The sequence below is a fragment of the Stegodyphus dumicola genome, chromosome 3, assembly GCF_044657685.1.
Source record: "Stegodyphus dumicola isolate Sdum_Otavi_A_Nest chromosome 3, ASM4465768v1".
Classification (NCBI taxonomy): Eukaryota; Metazoa; Arthropoda; class Arachnida; order Araneae; family Eresidae; genus Stegodyphus; species Stegodyphus dumicola.
Genome location: NC_140770.1, coordinates 21726862 through 21742886, shown reverse-complemented (window position 1 = coordinate 21742886; position 16025 = coordinate 21726862). Strand labels below are relative to the sequence as shown.

Sequence of the window (16025 nt, the reverse complement as noted above, 5' to 3'; positions counted from 1 at the left end):
CTAGACTGAATATTTTGATATTTTTCATTTCACACTTTCTTATACTGAAGAAAGCGACACAAAGAGAGAAGTATGAGATTTTAGATTGAAATTTTTTTATTTCAGTTTTCATCTTATTAAAGCATAGTAAAGATAAGTTTCTTGAGTTGAAAACATAAAATTTCAATTTTTTTTAAATTCCTTTTCTCAGAAATAATGCAGCATGGCGACATCTCGCCAATTCAGCAAGCTAGTCATTCGCTCAATGTTAAATGGACTTGTCTTTGTATTCTTACTTCATATTTTTATGTTACATTATGCAAAAAAAAAAAAATACTACAGCTTCATGTATAATTTCACTAAAATTATTTACACACGTACACAATTCGTAATACTCCATTAAAGGCTTTTAATAAAAATAATGTTTAAACTTTCTTAAAGCATCGTTTTAATTTTAGAGACGTAGTGATAAATGGCTCGTCGTTGTAAGTAGGATCTGATGAGCTTAGGTTAGTTTACAAGAGAGTAACTCTACGTATTTTGTTAAGGACATCAAACTTGTTCATCTCGATATGTCTCGCGTATGTTACAGCTGTTATGTGTATTGTTAGATGTTAGTATTTCATTTTATCTGACACACAACTGGAGTTTAACTTTTTTCAGCCCATTCTATGTGTGTTTCATCGACCACAGTCTCCCGTTGTGAAAAATGTTGACGACCTGGTAAACGTGTACGTGTTTTAATTTTACAGGAGGAGGAGAAAAATCAGCTATAGGTAATGTGATCGGTAAAATAGATTTCTTGCTTGTTATCAGCGTGCACGTATTACTCACATTGCAAGAATTATTTATCCCAGACGTAAATGACATAATTTTCGTGAGTCTCTGCGACTAATTGCATAACTAATAATAAATCTACTTTAAGCAATATGAACAGTTTGTACAGAATGCCCGGATTAATGAATATTGACGTTCTGATGAATATCATTTGCTCTGCGTCCTTCCTAAGTAAAAATTTAAGTAAGTGTAATTATCTACTTTTATTCAAAGCAAGTACATTAACTGGGAAGATATAAATATTTTCATACGAAATTGTTTATTTTGAACTTTACGACATTTTCTTTTATTCAAAAAAAATCTTGCACTAAAAGCTTAAAAATACTTTTACTTTAAGTAGTTTGTTATCCGTATACTAGCCTCTAGTTCAATGAAATAATATTAACACACTGTAATATATTTTTCTCTTGCAATAAAAATCCGTCGGATTGTCAAACGCCGAAAAACAAAATGGTCGCTTTGAGGATAATAGGTTTAGAACATTTATATCAGTAAAGGATATTTTATATTTTTCAATAAAATGGATGATTGTTTCATAACAAGCAGTCGTTATAACAAAGGGTGACTATATTATGTACAGTCAGCGGAGTAAAATAGTAAACTGATGTGTTATATTCTAAGCATAGTAAAGTTTGAATTTATCTTTAGAAAACGGTGTGATCTTCTATCCGCTAACTTGTAACACAAGAGTAAATCCCACTAAAGTTCATTTCGACGCTTTGTCAATTGAAATTTCGATTGAAATGTTCGTGATATTGGGTAACTATGATAAAATTCAAGAGGCGCGACGTACATTAAAATGCGTTTTTCTTGTTTGATACGTGCTTCTTGTTTGAAGAAGACACTGTTAGCCCAAAAAGGGCTATTAGATTCGAAATAGGATACTACCTCGTCTGTTCATTACAAATAAACTACCGCGTTTCAAATTGTTACCCAATATTATCACCCTGTATCATTTGAAGTACATTTGTATGTTAATTCAAATGTACTTAAAATGCCAGATGTTGAACAGTTGCCCCTGTATGGCCATGTATCCACACTTATAATTATTAAATAAACTCCAGGGGAGGACGCGGGGCATATGCCTGTTAACCTCTGTTAAACTTTAGGCGTCTCCGTCCTCCGTCACCTGTCACCTGTATCATTATTAAAGAATTAAATAATGAAGAATGTACATGCATATGTGCATTGTGGAAAAACGATGGTGCTTAGTGCGATCAAATTTTGAATAACATTGTCCTCCACCCGAAATTTTGCACTTAGAAGCCAAAATTTTGACTTCCGAATTTTTGATTTCATATTTTGTAGAACTTTAATGAATTTTATTAACAAACTTAACGATCTAAAAGCAGGCAGTGACTACACTGCACGGAATAAAATATTTTTATCTCCAGCGCGCGAGACTGTCTATCGGGAATTCTAAAAATTTGCTTTTTTAAATATTTTGTGATTTTTGTTGTCGAATTGATTTTTATGTAGCATAAGTGCGAAAAACGGGGTATTTAATAAATGAATGTAATGTATAAAGCATTAATAATTAAAAGACAAAAAATGTTTTACAGTCCATCTTACTAAAACTGCATATTGATACTATAATGAATTGAGAAAAGGCTGAAAGATATAGAAAAGTATTATGCTAAAACTTAACACTGCTTGGAGAATTATGCATATACTCCTGTGGTGCTTTCAAAAGTTTTGTAATTTTGCTGTTGAATACTATGTGACGTAAATACGAAGAAAATCATGCTTAATAATAAAGCTAAAATGACAAAAAGAAATGGATTAATAGGAAGGATTTTTACAGCAGGCTGGTCGACTGAGGGTTCAGCTAGCGCGCAAAAAAAAAAAAAAAAAAAAAAAAAAAAAAGCTTTAACAAAACTTTTTGTGTAACCTTTAAAATCTGAACCTTTTCATACTTTTCTTTTCATTTTCTTATAATTTTGGCTATTTTTTATTTTTGTAAACATTTAAGGAATTTTTGACTAACTGTGTCAACTATTTGACAACGAAGAGTGGTAACATTATACAGAATAAAGCATTTTTAGCTGCAGCGCGACAGGACAGAATTCTAAAGACTTGCGTGGAATTGAGAAATTCTAACAATTTGTGTTCAATTGAATTCAATGTTGCATAAGTGCGAAGAACGTGACATTTAATAAATAACGTTAATGCTTAATAAGTTGATAATAAGAAAACAACAAAATTTTGGTTAGGCTTCTTACTAAGAAAACTGAATACAGATATCAGGAACTGCGAACAGTAAAAAATTGTTCGACAGCGCCTCACACTGCATCGGGAATTCTAAACATAAGCTGGTATACTGCTCTTAAACTTTTTATGATTTTGTTGTTGAACTGTATGTGGTATAAGAGCAAAGAAAAAGTTTTCTGTAACTATATGCTTAATAATAAAGCTAAAATAATGAAAGAGTTACCACGAGCGAGTGCAATAGCAAACTGGTAGACTACTAGATATTTGACAGTTACTTATTAAATTTTGATATTAGGATGATGACAATTTTTAAACTATAAACAAAGTTAGGTTGCTTTAAAACTGTAAACCTCAAAAGGGCTATTTATATAAAGGTAGGTACGCTTTCGTGAAGAACGTTCTGTTGGGAAACTGAAACTGACATTTACGTTCCATGTTCGACAAACCGTGGAAATTAATAATGCAGTCAGCCTCTTCACGTGGGATCCAACCCGTGTGAAGATCTGGGATCACCTGGGATTGATTATTCCCAGTATTTTAGCGGCTTTAAACACTCGGCCTACATTTAATAAATCGCATTAATTGCGTTTACCTTGCTATTCTTAAGAAACATGCTGCCTCGCAATTCCTTCCCAATGTGTTCTTAATGTGTATATGTGTTCTTTTAATAAATGTTTTTTTTTTTTTTTTTTTTTTTTTTTTTTTTTTTTTTTTTTTTGGTATTAGCGTTTCATCTTTGGTTTGTTAACATTATTCATATGCCTCTCATATGCAGCTTACTTCCCCCTTCTAAAATAATAGCGCTGAGCATGTTGAAAAATAAATGATTTTTAAAAACGTTTATTTAAACATATGATATCAGCTATTATATTTTAGTATTAAAGATGTAATTTCTCTACATTATCATTTTCTTTTTACCGATTGTTTAATTATAAGTATGCAGTATAGTATATATATTATGAATAATAAGTACTAATTTATAGTTTAAGCTAAATTATGACACAGATCAGCTTAGCAATTTTTCAGATTTTTAAGAATGTCAAAAATTCTGGAAGTTAGCCAAATTATGCTTTATTCTGAATATCTTTGTTTTTTACATTTTGCAATGTTTTAAATAATTTTAAACAAACTTTAGTACGTTTTGTATTTTTCCCCAATGCATTTTTATGCGATGGTTTTCTTTTAATTTGTCTCCCCTCTAATATGCTTTGCGCAATTGTTCAGTATAAAGGAAAGAGTTGTTTTGGTCAAATTTGTTAAAATTATTTCATATTTTGTATTAGTTGTGAGCCTAATAACTACGCTTCACTATTTTAATCTTCTAGAAATATTTTAAAATGTTTATTATTATTGTCTGATTTCCTTTCTTAATTCCACTTATTATGCAGGGGTTCACTTTAGAAGTAGGTTCTTTAGAAACTGTAAATTTACATATTTATCAGATGTATTTTACTTACAACACGTATTTTACATATTAATCAGATGTATTTTACTTCAACATTAAATTTTCCAACTCCGTGCATTTATCTACATATTTCACAGCCTGTCTAGGGAACACTATGAAGTGTCTATCTCTGAACCTCTACCTTATCTATGCTCGGAATAGCAGCGGTGATGCTCCTTTGCAGCTCTTTGAAAGTGTCTCTATTGTATGTGAATGCACTCTGTTTTTAAACGTTCTTACAAAACGTAATCTAGTCAGGAAGAAGCATCATCTTTACATATGATTCTCTTTCGAAGAAATGTCATCAGCATCATGCTGGTGTGATACATCGCACTATTGCCATATACAATAGAAATGTCTATTTTTCTGCAATAAAGCATTTAATTATTGCACAAATCTCGGTAGGTATCAGCGTTCATGGCTATTTCAATAAGTGTGGATCATAATTTTCATTACCTCATCTTGTCACATTACAAAATAATTTTTGGCAAGTTATAGAGGAGACTTGGTAAGTAGATGTTAGTTTCTGATCTTCACACACGATAATTTCGTCCTAGACATATTCACTCCAATGGAACTGTAATTTTTCTGTAAAAAATACCTGAAATAAAGCAAAAAATATCTTCACATCACAGTACAGCTCACTTGCCTGCTCGGGGTGGGTTAGTGCTCTTCTGCTGATAGGACTTTGTCCACTATGGCCGACCTGGGCCCTCTTTCCTAACTTACTCCGATTTCCCGGCTGGAACTTAGCTGAAAGTTTTTAATCTGACTGCCTTAGGGATGAGATGAGCATAGCTTATCTATACAAGATACCTTGGCTATATAAGCATATCGCATTTAAGCAAACAATATCTTCACGAATGAACGCTTTATAAAACATCAGTCAGAGAAGCGATGCCCAGTAGTTCAATATTTAACACCTGTTTCTTGCGAAAGACTCATCAATTCCTGTTTGTTTCCGAATAATTCCTGTTTTCCACAACAAGGTAGTTTGTCAGTGTTTTGTAGCTAGTTTGTAATAACTTTATTATATCAGATATAGATGATTATTTTAATATCAATGATTTATAATTACTTCGATTTAAATGTCTAATAGTTTATTATTATTATGCTATAATTAATTCAAATTCAGTGATTAAGGAGTTATAATTATTTTAATATTAATGATTTATAACTATTTAAAGGAATAATACAGAAATTATAGAAGCACAGGGGAAAATGTTATGTACTCTTAATGTGTAAACTGTATTAAATTGAGCACTCTGTATATAATAGTTATTAACTCTCACACTAACACACTGAATGCACGTGTGCAAGTGAATCCTTTAGAGTCTAATTCTAAATTGGTGAAATATTCTAAATTGGAGAAATATTTTTCCAGCTACTAGACCAGATGTTTGTGCGCCGTCCATTTCCGAATCCTTGATAATGCCCAACAATGTTTCCTCTATCTCGGAGCTTTGTCTGACTTCCAGATGTATCACTGAAGGTAAAATTCAAAAAGTTTTCATTTAATATTTTCTAAATAAACCTGCTACATTTCTGTTAGATAAAAACACATTACCTATAAAATATATACTGATAATAATATATAATAATATAGTAAATGACTTTCTTTTTTGATCGCTATATGGATTTCGGATTTGTCGATAGAGGGAAGCAACAATCCATCTTTGACGCTAACTTGCTTACTTAGTACTTATTTACCTACTTACCACCAGTTGAGCTGCTGTACTGCGTGCTATATGACTATCAATATTTGTACTCAATTGGTGGAGCATTCTGTTGTCTCTAGGCCCAGCCAAAAGTCTCTTTGGAATATTAAAATTTGAAGCGGAATTTATAAAGTTACTTCGGAAGGTGGGTATTTGTGACCTGTGATTACTAAAGAGACAATGTCAAGACTTTGGCTGTGTCTGAATGAGGATTTTAGTAATGTTTATGCATGTGATTATGAGTTTACAGAGAACATCCACTGGCAACTCCGATGTAAGAAGTTATCCATTGCTACAGAACAATGCGCTATCATAAATCCTGATATGTCTCCTTTTACACTGATTGGCACACGCTGGCCCGAAGTAAAGAGAATTTGAAACATTATTTCCCCACCCACCTTTGCTACCAAACCAGATCCAGTTTTTTACAAATATTTCCCCCGATAAGCTTCTGATTTTGGACCCAATGAATCTTTCAAGGCCAGAATAGACGGCTTTGTATAAAAGAATATTGCATACTCTTAAATTCTGTTTTGAAATCAAATTTAATTAGCTGTTTTATTACAGTTAATTATACATTTTCCTTCACAATAAACGTGAAATCTAAATTTCGATGATACTTTTTGTAAAAAAAGACTTTCGACAGTGGAACTTTAATTATAATCACATTGTGTGCGTGTGTGTGTACAGTTGCATATATATATGCTTGCTAGAACAGTAGGGTTACCAAACGCGTTCCACAATTTTAGATGTGTAATTACATCGCTATTTAAGATGTAATTGCACATCTAAAATTGTAGAGTGCGTTTAGTAGCTATCTACTGTTCTACAAATAAAAAAGGCAAATTTCGAAGTAATTGGTCATCCAGGAATAAATTATCTTTACCAACAAGCTGGCTGTGCTTCTTTCAAAATTCCATCCGGTCATCCACTACACCTCTATCTCCAGCCAACTACGCAGGGAATTTCCGACCATATATATAAATATGTAAGATAAAAATATATGAATCAAAATTATAGATTAAACTATAAACATTAATTCTTCCTCTCTATTCTAAAATCGTAATAACTTCTTTGCATTGCGTCATTTCTAGATCACTCTATGATCGGCGTAACTCTGATGACGTAATAATTAAGAACTGAAACTGTCCTTGTAAACCAAAACTTTTCTCCTCACGTGCCTCCATCTTGCATAACTACGCACTTCAGCTTTTCCTCTCTGCTGTGCTAAGATGTAATTTCGCTGGCTTGCTTTCTTTCCCAACAATATCAAAAATGTAAATCTTCTGTGGAAAGGCACGACTAGAGTGCCAAGTGATTGTGGCCACAAATATCAATTGGAAATAAAAATTGAATTAAAACTGCCTCGACTGCCAAGTTCTTTAAATACTACGCAATCAAAATTCTTCTTCAGTAGGGGTCTAATCACGCATCGACACTGCTCCGGTTTTTCCTTTCCTTTGCTTTTATTATTACATATATATATATATATATATATATATATATATAATTTACTTCCTAAACAGGACTGTCCAAACTTAAACTTAGGAGATAATATAATAAATTAATCAATACTGTTTAGGAAATAAATTATATATATATATATATATATTTAACGCATGTAAAGTAAATAAATATATGTTATAATTTAGGCTATTATACTGTTATAATTTTGTTATACATATTAATTAATCAATTGATATGTGTGAAAACTTAAATTAATTTAACAATCCCATTCAATTTGGTAAAAACGAAAGAAATGCAAAATGGTAAAAACTATTGTATTAAATAACTGCAAAAATAATCCGAAACAAGAAAAGGATTTAGATTTCCCAGCATATATTCTTCAGGGGGTGAGTAACCAAGAAATGGATAAAGAAAGCCTGTTTCTAAATCGGTATGACGTACAATTCAGTTTTATATATAAAAGAAATAAAAAAAACCGTGCAAACACCAGCGCTACCCCATCTGGCCGTAAATGAAAAAGAACTGCAAAATTAAAAGTGGAGAAAACTAATAACAATAATAATAATCGAAATGTATTGAAAATTTTTAATATAATAATTTTTAGATGTATGAAGCTGCAATAAAAATCCAATGTCTCATAATGATAAACGTACAGATGTGTAGAAAACACTAATTTCAATGTAATGCATAAAATTTGCAAACAATTAAAAAAATATTTAAAAAGATAAAAAAAAAAGAACTCTGGGAAACTCGCATTAAAATTTAAATCAATTAATCAAGTAAAAGAAATATAGCATTGAAGAAAAAAAAATTAGAAAATGAACAGAAATAATAACTTTGCAGTTATATAAATTGGAAATAATTTTTTTTAATATCACAGAAGCAGTAAAAGTGGTAAAAGCAACATTTCTGTTTTTACCTTGCAAGGTTTATCCTAAATTTTTAACAGTTAATTTTTAGTTAAAGCCACTATCCTATCTCTCCTAATTTCAGCTTACAATTTCCTGTCAGACTGTGTTTCAGAATCGCGGTTAAGAACGTGTTTCAGAATACAAATGAAAGAAGAGCAAGTATTTAAAGTTGAAGTTCTACTGACTCGTTAGAGAGCCAGGGATTCTGACCAGCGCGCGTTCGTCTTTCGGCTATGCTCTCTCTAAAGCTATTCTTACGCTCGGCCGTAATTTAGGCCCTTGATAGCTTCACCGTTTAGTTAGTATTAAGGGGTCAACTCTTGTAGAATCTTGATAGCTTCGGTTATATGTTTTAGTTAAGTTGTATTTCTTAGTATTCCTGAGTTCAAGCCCAAGTGGAGGCTTTGATGTAAACTCCGAGAAGGAGTCAACTCTTAAATTCTTATTTTAAAAAAATAAAGCTTTTTTTTTTTTTTTTTTTTTTTTTTTGTTCTGTTCTCTGTCTACTGAACTAAAGGGATTATTCGCTTACCAGTTCTCAAGGTTCCACACATTTAGATGTAAATTACACGTTGCAACATTACAACCTTAAAGCACAGCAAACGTGAAAAGAAAATTTTCTGCTTCCGAAACCTACAAGTAATTTTGTCGGAAGTAGAAAAAACTTTGAAAATCGAGATAAGATGAGTAGTAAAAGAAAAAGGGGACATAGAACTGAAATAATAAAAGAACATTTCTTTTCAATAATAGAAAAAAGCAAAATCGTATAGCTAAGGGAAAACGGAAATAAACTTAATCCAATTTGAATATGAATTCGAACTTTTGAAACTTAAGAAATAGTAAGACTAAAATATATATATATTATAAAACATATATTCATATATACACTATATATATATATATATATATACATACATGTTATTGCCACCAATTCGACTATACATCATTTTGTCATGTATTCAAAAAATGAGAAAGCTTTTGTTTTCTAGCATCAGAACAAACTACTGAAATCTCAGTGGACCTAGAGAAATTGGCATCTTTTCTGAATACGTCTTCAGAATACGATTTTTGCTTGACACTCGGATGCGCCAAAGCAGGTGACATAAATTTTCTCCTCTACCATTTCCTTAGAGTACGTATTAAATACCTTTTCATTTTGCTCAGCAAAGTACGGCATCGCTTATTATGCATTTTAGCTCTTGATTTCCGTTATCTACATGACTATGTGGTCTGTCCGGTGCTTCCTTTCAAATGTTTTAATATAAAGCAGAATATAGCCAACTAGCACATTTAAACGATGATAAGTAATATACAGAAACAGAAAAATAAACGGAAGCATTTATAAATACTGTTACAAGCTTTCCGAATTCATAGATGATTTTAGTGTAATTTTTTACGATATTGCTGTATTTCTTTTGTATAATGCAACATGAAAATCTAAAAGAGACAAGCTATGTCAGTAAAGTAACAATACCGGGGTAAGTCCATTTAACATTGAGTAAATGGGTATCTCGGTAATTTGGCCAAGCTGACAACGGTTTTGGCGACGTATTCTGTCGGCAAATTTGGCGATAAATCACCAAATGGCGGGCACTGGAAGTTTACATTCTGACAGGGAAATAGAAATTAGGCTGACAAGATAGCAGTTTAACGTAAAATAACTGGTTAGAAACTTAAATGGTGCTTTACCTTTTCCCCCGAAATAATTTAAGTATACGAAAAGTAGGTGCTAAACAATCATTGCGAACTTTAATTCTAAACAGGTAAGACTTCACAACCAACTACTTACAATAACGTGACATTTTAAGTGAAAGCAATTAATTTTAAATTTACATCACAAAGAGCTGGAAACTCTTCCAAAAACAATATTTCAGCAGCAGCAGCTCAGATCCTTCCAGATTTCTGGAAGCAAAAAGACTTAAGCAGAAAAATTCGAAGCTTGATATATTGCTTCATTTGACATTATCTCTGCAGCCCAAACTGCTTAGTGGTTTGCGTCGCTGACTTCCGTGCCGAAGGACCCAGGTTTAAATCCCGGAGAAAGCATGGATGTTCGTAAATGTAATAGTGTCTTTGCGACATGGGGACACTCTAAATATACGGTGAGACGAAAGTTTTCTCGAGAGTGGAAAGAAAAGAGGGGGGCCCCCTCGATCCTGTCCCCCTCAGTGTGCTCTTCATCAAAATTTGGGGCGGAACTGGGCTAAATCGCACTGTCACCTGTAAGGTGCTGAAGGCTGTTGCCAACAACCGATGTACATTTGCGCTCCTTGCCCACGAATTTCTTCGTGGCAAGGTGTCAAGACTGCGCCTATCGTTGGCAAGAGACTTGTTGCCCATACAATTACGATTTTGCTCACTTCCTTCCCAATTTTGAAGAGAAGTGCCCGGGGAGACTAGTCCAAGATCCCGCACCTCTACTCCCCTAACAACCTCTTGAGAGGACTTCGAGTTTTAGAAAAACCTATCCCTAGCGCTAAATTCTTCCCAAGTTGGGTTTCTGAAAAGCTTCCTAAATTTTTGCGTTCAGAACACCATACCTTGTGCCAAGCATCATAACTTCTACTGCGTTGACATAACATCAACATTTTGATAAAACTGGAATGAGTTTTCACGAGACTGCAAACAGGAATAAATTCGGACTCGCATGTTTTTAATTTCTAAGTTGAACTACTTTATTTGTTTCCTATTAAATTGCACGCATTTACTTTCCCACAGTATTTAATTCTGATGTTATAAAGTGTTTCTCCCGCCATCCTGGCATGCCTTCGTTGTGTGGTGGTCTGCACTGTGGTCGCGTATTCCAGAGGTCCGTGGTTCGATTCCCGAAGATGTTGCTCATTTTTCATCTCTTCTGCTTCCAAAAAAAAAAAAATCCTAATGACTTTAGAATGTGATCTAATTAATGTGTTTAATAAAAATAGATTTTTGATGTTGCATAATCCAGAGCATTGGATTTGTTGTACAATCCAGAGAGGTAATCTGGAGTTTTATATTAAATTCATAAAACCAATAATTTCTATATTAATAGTTATTCTGATATGAAAGTCTCATTATAGGCTAAAGTTTGCAGTTTACGCAACTTTTAAGTGTCGTCAAAGGTATATATTTCATTTTCTATTAGGGTTGAAGTCAAAGAACTCAGTTTACGCCACAATACTAAATATTGTTACCTGCGTACGGGTGCGTAATACTGAATGCAAACAGAACCGATGACAGCTTGCTAAAATTTATTTCACCAAAAGAAAAAAATTGACATTTCTGGAAATTACACGAAAAAATACTCGTGCAGCTTATCACAGAGTACAATGAGCAGTTACACTTCAAACTACGAAGAATGGTAAACGCAAGAGCGCATCTGAAAGCCGAAGGTAGCTCGTACAGAGATATCTCTATACTGTCTTGAATGCGGAACTAAACAGCTACTACTGAGAAACTGATGCTCTTCTCTGTCTTACACAGTTTCCCCGCGGTCGCTGAGAAATTTCTAGAACCTTCCCTTTTGGTAATTACTCGAACGCATATGGGTCCGGATACGATTATAGTTACATATAGAATCAATTACAGTTATTCAGGTACATTCAGTTACCCTTTATAGTTATACAGAGATCGAACAAAACGTCACGAATGGTCGTCAAGTTTGCCGACTTTTGGCAATATCTCACCAAATTTGGCGACAGAAATGAGTCACAAAACCATTGCCAGCTGTAATACTTCTTTGGCGAAATGAAGCAACTCCAATGATGGAACACAGCAATAACTTTTATTTAACACTCAAAAATGGCGACATACAAAAAAAAAAAAAAAAAAAAAAAAAAAAAAAAGAGAGAGAGAAAACATATTGTCACATTTAAAAATAAATTACATTCTTCGTGCGAGAGTCGCACGAGGCACTCGAGTCTGGTTTCAAATATTGCCATTCACAAATACCTTAATGTTCATCTATTTAAATTATTTAAACTACAAGATTTTAATATTATTTAAAGCTGTTACACAGCTTGGCGATATCTTGCCAATTTAGCTAGATAGCCTTTTTACTCAATGTTGTCCTGTATTTTAGTTTTTACGGCAGAGCATGTTCTCTTTCAAGAATTTCATGTTACATTACGCAAAAAATATTACAGTTTCACAAATATAATTTCACTAAAATTGCTTACATGTGTACAAAATTCGTAACAATATTAACGAAAACTGCAATCTAATTATTGTTATTTATCTAACTTTTTCTTTTATCTTCTAGCTGTCGAAATCTTATCTAATTTGAATGAAAGTGTAGATCCTTGCGATGATTTCTACGAGTTCGCCTGTGGCGGCTGGATAAAGGAGCATGGCAAAGACAAGTCATGTACCTCTGTTTTATCCAACATTCAACATGATATCGATCTGAAACTCAAAAGTAAATAAACTTTTTTTAAATTTTAAAATATAATTTGTTTCCAGATGAGGGTCGATAACTTTCATTAACATTAGAGGAATGACATTATTATGAATGGTATGAACCTACTCTTAGCTAGGAAACGAAGATTTCCCTTTGACGGGCGTATACAAATTTAATTTATTAAAGCAATGTACAATTAGTTATGCAATAATCATGTTATGTAATAAATAAGTAAATATATAGTAATCAGGATTAAAATAGTCTCATTGCAGAGTCCTGCAGTTTTTGACGGACTTTCTAAACTGGAACTTGGGATCTTTAATCAGTCATTCTGTATGCATTTACTTGTCATTACTTTCTAAGTTCTTTTAACTGATACGCACCACAGTTTGAAAGTACTGGTAGTTTGACCTGGATTCTTCAAGTCCAGGTGAATGAATTGAGCCTTTTCGTGCATGAGCTTTCGTGGTAGGCATGAGCTTTTTCGGGCTTTTCCTGGTGAAATGTCGATACTAGTTAGTTTCCTTTAAAACGTTTTCCATGAAGCCATTCCTCCCTTTACGCAGATAGCTCTCGTGAGCTTTGTCATTGAAACAAAAGAAATCACATCCTTTACCTGATGTATAAATACGTGAAATGTCCGCCTATTTTCTAAAACGTATCCCCGACCAGTGGCAAACAGGTAATTTCATTAAACATTGGTAATTTGACACAGGTTCGTACAGCGGCGAACGGGCTGTTTTCCTGAGAGTTTTAGTGATTTTTCCCATCTGTACCGTAGATACGAACCCGTTTTCTTTAGGAAGTTCTCCAAGAAGGTATCCCTTCCCTTAGGTGGAGAGCCCTAATGTGCTTTGCGCTAATCAAATAAACCAAACAAAGCCAAAACTGAAATGTATCTAGTAGATATATTTAATGATTATGTCAACAAGAGATTTCAGAATTTGTCGGGATGCATACTAATTCAGTTATGAATTAGAAATGCACTTTAGTAAAGGTATTTTATTCGCCTTTCCACGTGCCTTCGTGGTGTAATTGGAAGCATGCGCGACGCGTATTTCGAGGGGTCTAAGTTCGAGTACCGGCGAGGGCATTGCACATTTTTCACATCTCGTGCTTCAGAATAACCTAATGAGTCTACAACATTAGAATATGATTTTAAAAAAAGAATAAATTTTGTTTCAGTACTTTAAAACCTCTACCATTTTTAATATATAACAGAAAAATTAGGGTAACTAATCATATAAATTCCTAAAGACCAACTTGAAGCTCATGAATATATATTCATTTAGAAATTTATGATATTATTCAACCTCATTTTCTGGAAAAACTCTTATTTGCTACCGTTTAACCCTTCAATAAGAAGTTTATTTTTTTGTTGTTGTTTATTTCCTTGAAAAAAAATTCAGTTTCGTATTCCTGGAGTTGTTTGCAATTTACTGCAAATTTAAGCCTTTATATGGCGTGATCCACCCCAAAGCTTAACATTTTTACATATTTCTTCCCTTAATTATTAACTTAAAAACAAATTCCGAAAGTCTCTTGGAAGTGTCTTGGTTTTCAGTAGTCATAAGCACAAATAGAGAAGTTTTTCCCAGACAGGACGTTTGCTCCATTCTTTCTCAGTTACATTTTCTTACATTTTCTTTAAAACAATTCTCCTTCTTTATCGCATTGAACATTTGCCATAGGTTTTGTAAAGGTTTATTAGTTCTAAACGTTATACAGAATGGTGAAACAGATGATCAATTCTAAATTCATTACACAATATGATAATAAATAATATTTTATTTGCATAAAAATTAAATATTTCTTTCAGATCTCTTGGAAAATGAACTGACGAAAGAGGAACCTGTCTTTATTCGCATGATAAGAGACATGTATTTTTCCTGTATGAACGAGAGTAAATATCATTTTGAATTTCTCCTTTCTTTTATTAATGCTATAAGAAAACATGAAATAATCAAAAGATTTTATTTCTTTATACTTCAGTAGCATGTTATAAATTATCAATAATGCAATACATAGCAAACAAACAGTTATACGTGCACTGTATATATATATAATTTAAACACAACCTCCTTCACAGACAGCACTGATGTTATTCTTTCCCTGCAGTGATCCGCATTGCTGTAAACGCTTGCCCAGTCACAGTTTAGGATTCAAACACAGCATTACGACGTTATTTATTGATTCTGCTTCTTAATACGCACCACATTCCTCACCTGCTGTTCCCTAGCTAGCACCGTTTCAATTCTCATCGATTATTCTAAACTGTAAATAAGTATTATATAAAACTGTGAAATGCAGATTGTACACGTTGTTCGGTGACACTCAAGAAAATATATCTTAAGAGAATACTCGTTAAATAATAAAGATGTGTTGTGATTAAGCAAATAAAAGTGGTTCTTCCAAAATTCCATGCACTCATCTACATAACAGTTCATATACTATCTGCTATTACGGTTCCTACCACGATTGCGACGTAACTGGTTCTATCAGCGCACCATCTGAAAATTATCACATGTACAGGGTGTTTTAAAAATGGAGCGACAATCGTTTAGTGGCGGTAGGGCACTCACGGTCGAAAATGTCTGGCGTAAGTGGTAGCACAGTTAGAAGATCGGAAAGCACTCAAGAAAGTGATTAATTTGAAGTATTAGTTCTTTGAAAGCGGTATCGTGAGTACAAATTGCGTAGGAGATGGATACAGATCCAATGTTACAACAGATAGTTGAAGTTTGCATTATCAGACTCCCGGCATGTCTGACACCAAAGCAACATTGATTGCCGGACACGGTCGAACATACCGGTAGTTTCTTTGATACAGCATTGCAGGCGAATCCTGTCACGAGATCCATTTCTGATTCCATAGGATCGTGATGCACGATAATTTTGAGGACTGAATGCTCGGTCGTTTGGGGCGACTTCGATGCGAAAGAGTTAAAAAGCCTCCCTGCTCAAACAAATGGAGTGACTTGATAGACCATCCAAAAAATATACACAAAAGACAACAACACTAATGCAATTAAATTTTAAACAAACACATTTATTAATTTCTAGAATAATATAACATAAG

The 16025-nt window shown here is 33.2% G+C and overlaps 2 protein-coding genes across 5 annotated transcripts in view; one reads left to right on the top strand and one right to left on the bottom strand.

Moving 5' to 3' along the window:
• LOC118181861 (neprilysin-2-like) overlaps positions 1–16025 on the bottom strand; it is a 155840-nt gene that overhangs the window by 120455 nt on the left and 19360 nt on the right. The gene's annotated exons all lie outside the window — the stretch shown is intronic.
• Positions 687–16025, top strand: part of LOC118193976 (neprilysin-2-like) — a 92960-nt gene continuing 77621 nt past the window's right edge. The window contains exons 1-5 of one of the 4 annotated variants that reach the window (XM_085812628.1): positions 687–999; positions 5857–5964; positions 9558–9665; positions 12809–12964; positions 14766–14849. In XM_085812628.1, the coding sequence (XP_085668754.1) occupies positions 909–999; positions 5857–5964; positions 9558–9665; positions 12809–12964; positions 14766–14849 (547 nt within the window). In that variant the 5' untranslated portion in view covers positions 687–908. The remainder of the gene's footprint in view (positions 1000–5856; positions 5965–9557; positions 9666–12808; positions 12965–14765; positions 14850–16025) is intronic. The other 3 variants (XM_085812630.1, XM_085812627.1, XM_085812629.1) reach the window with 3 other exon arrangements.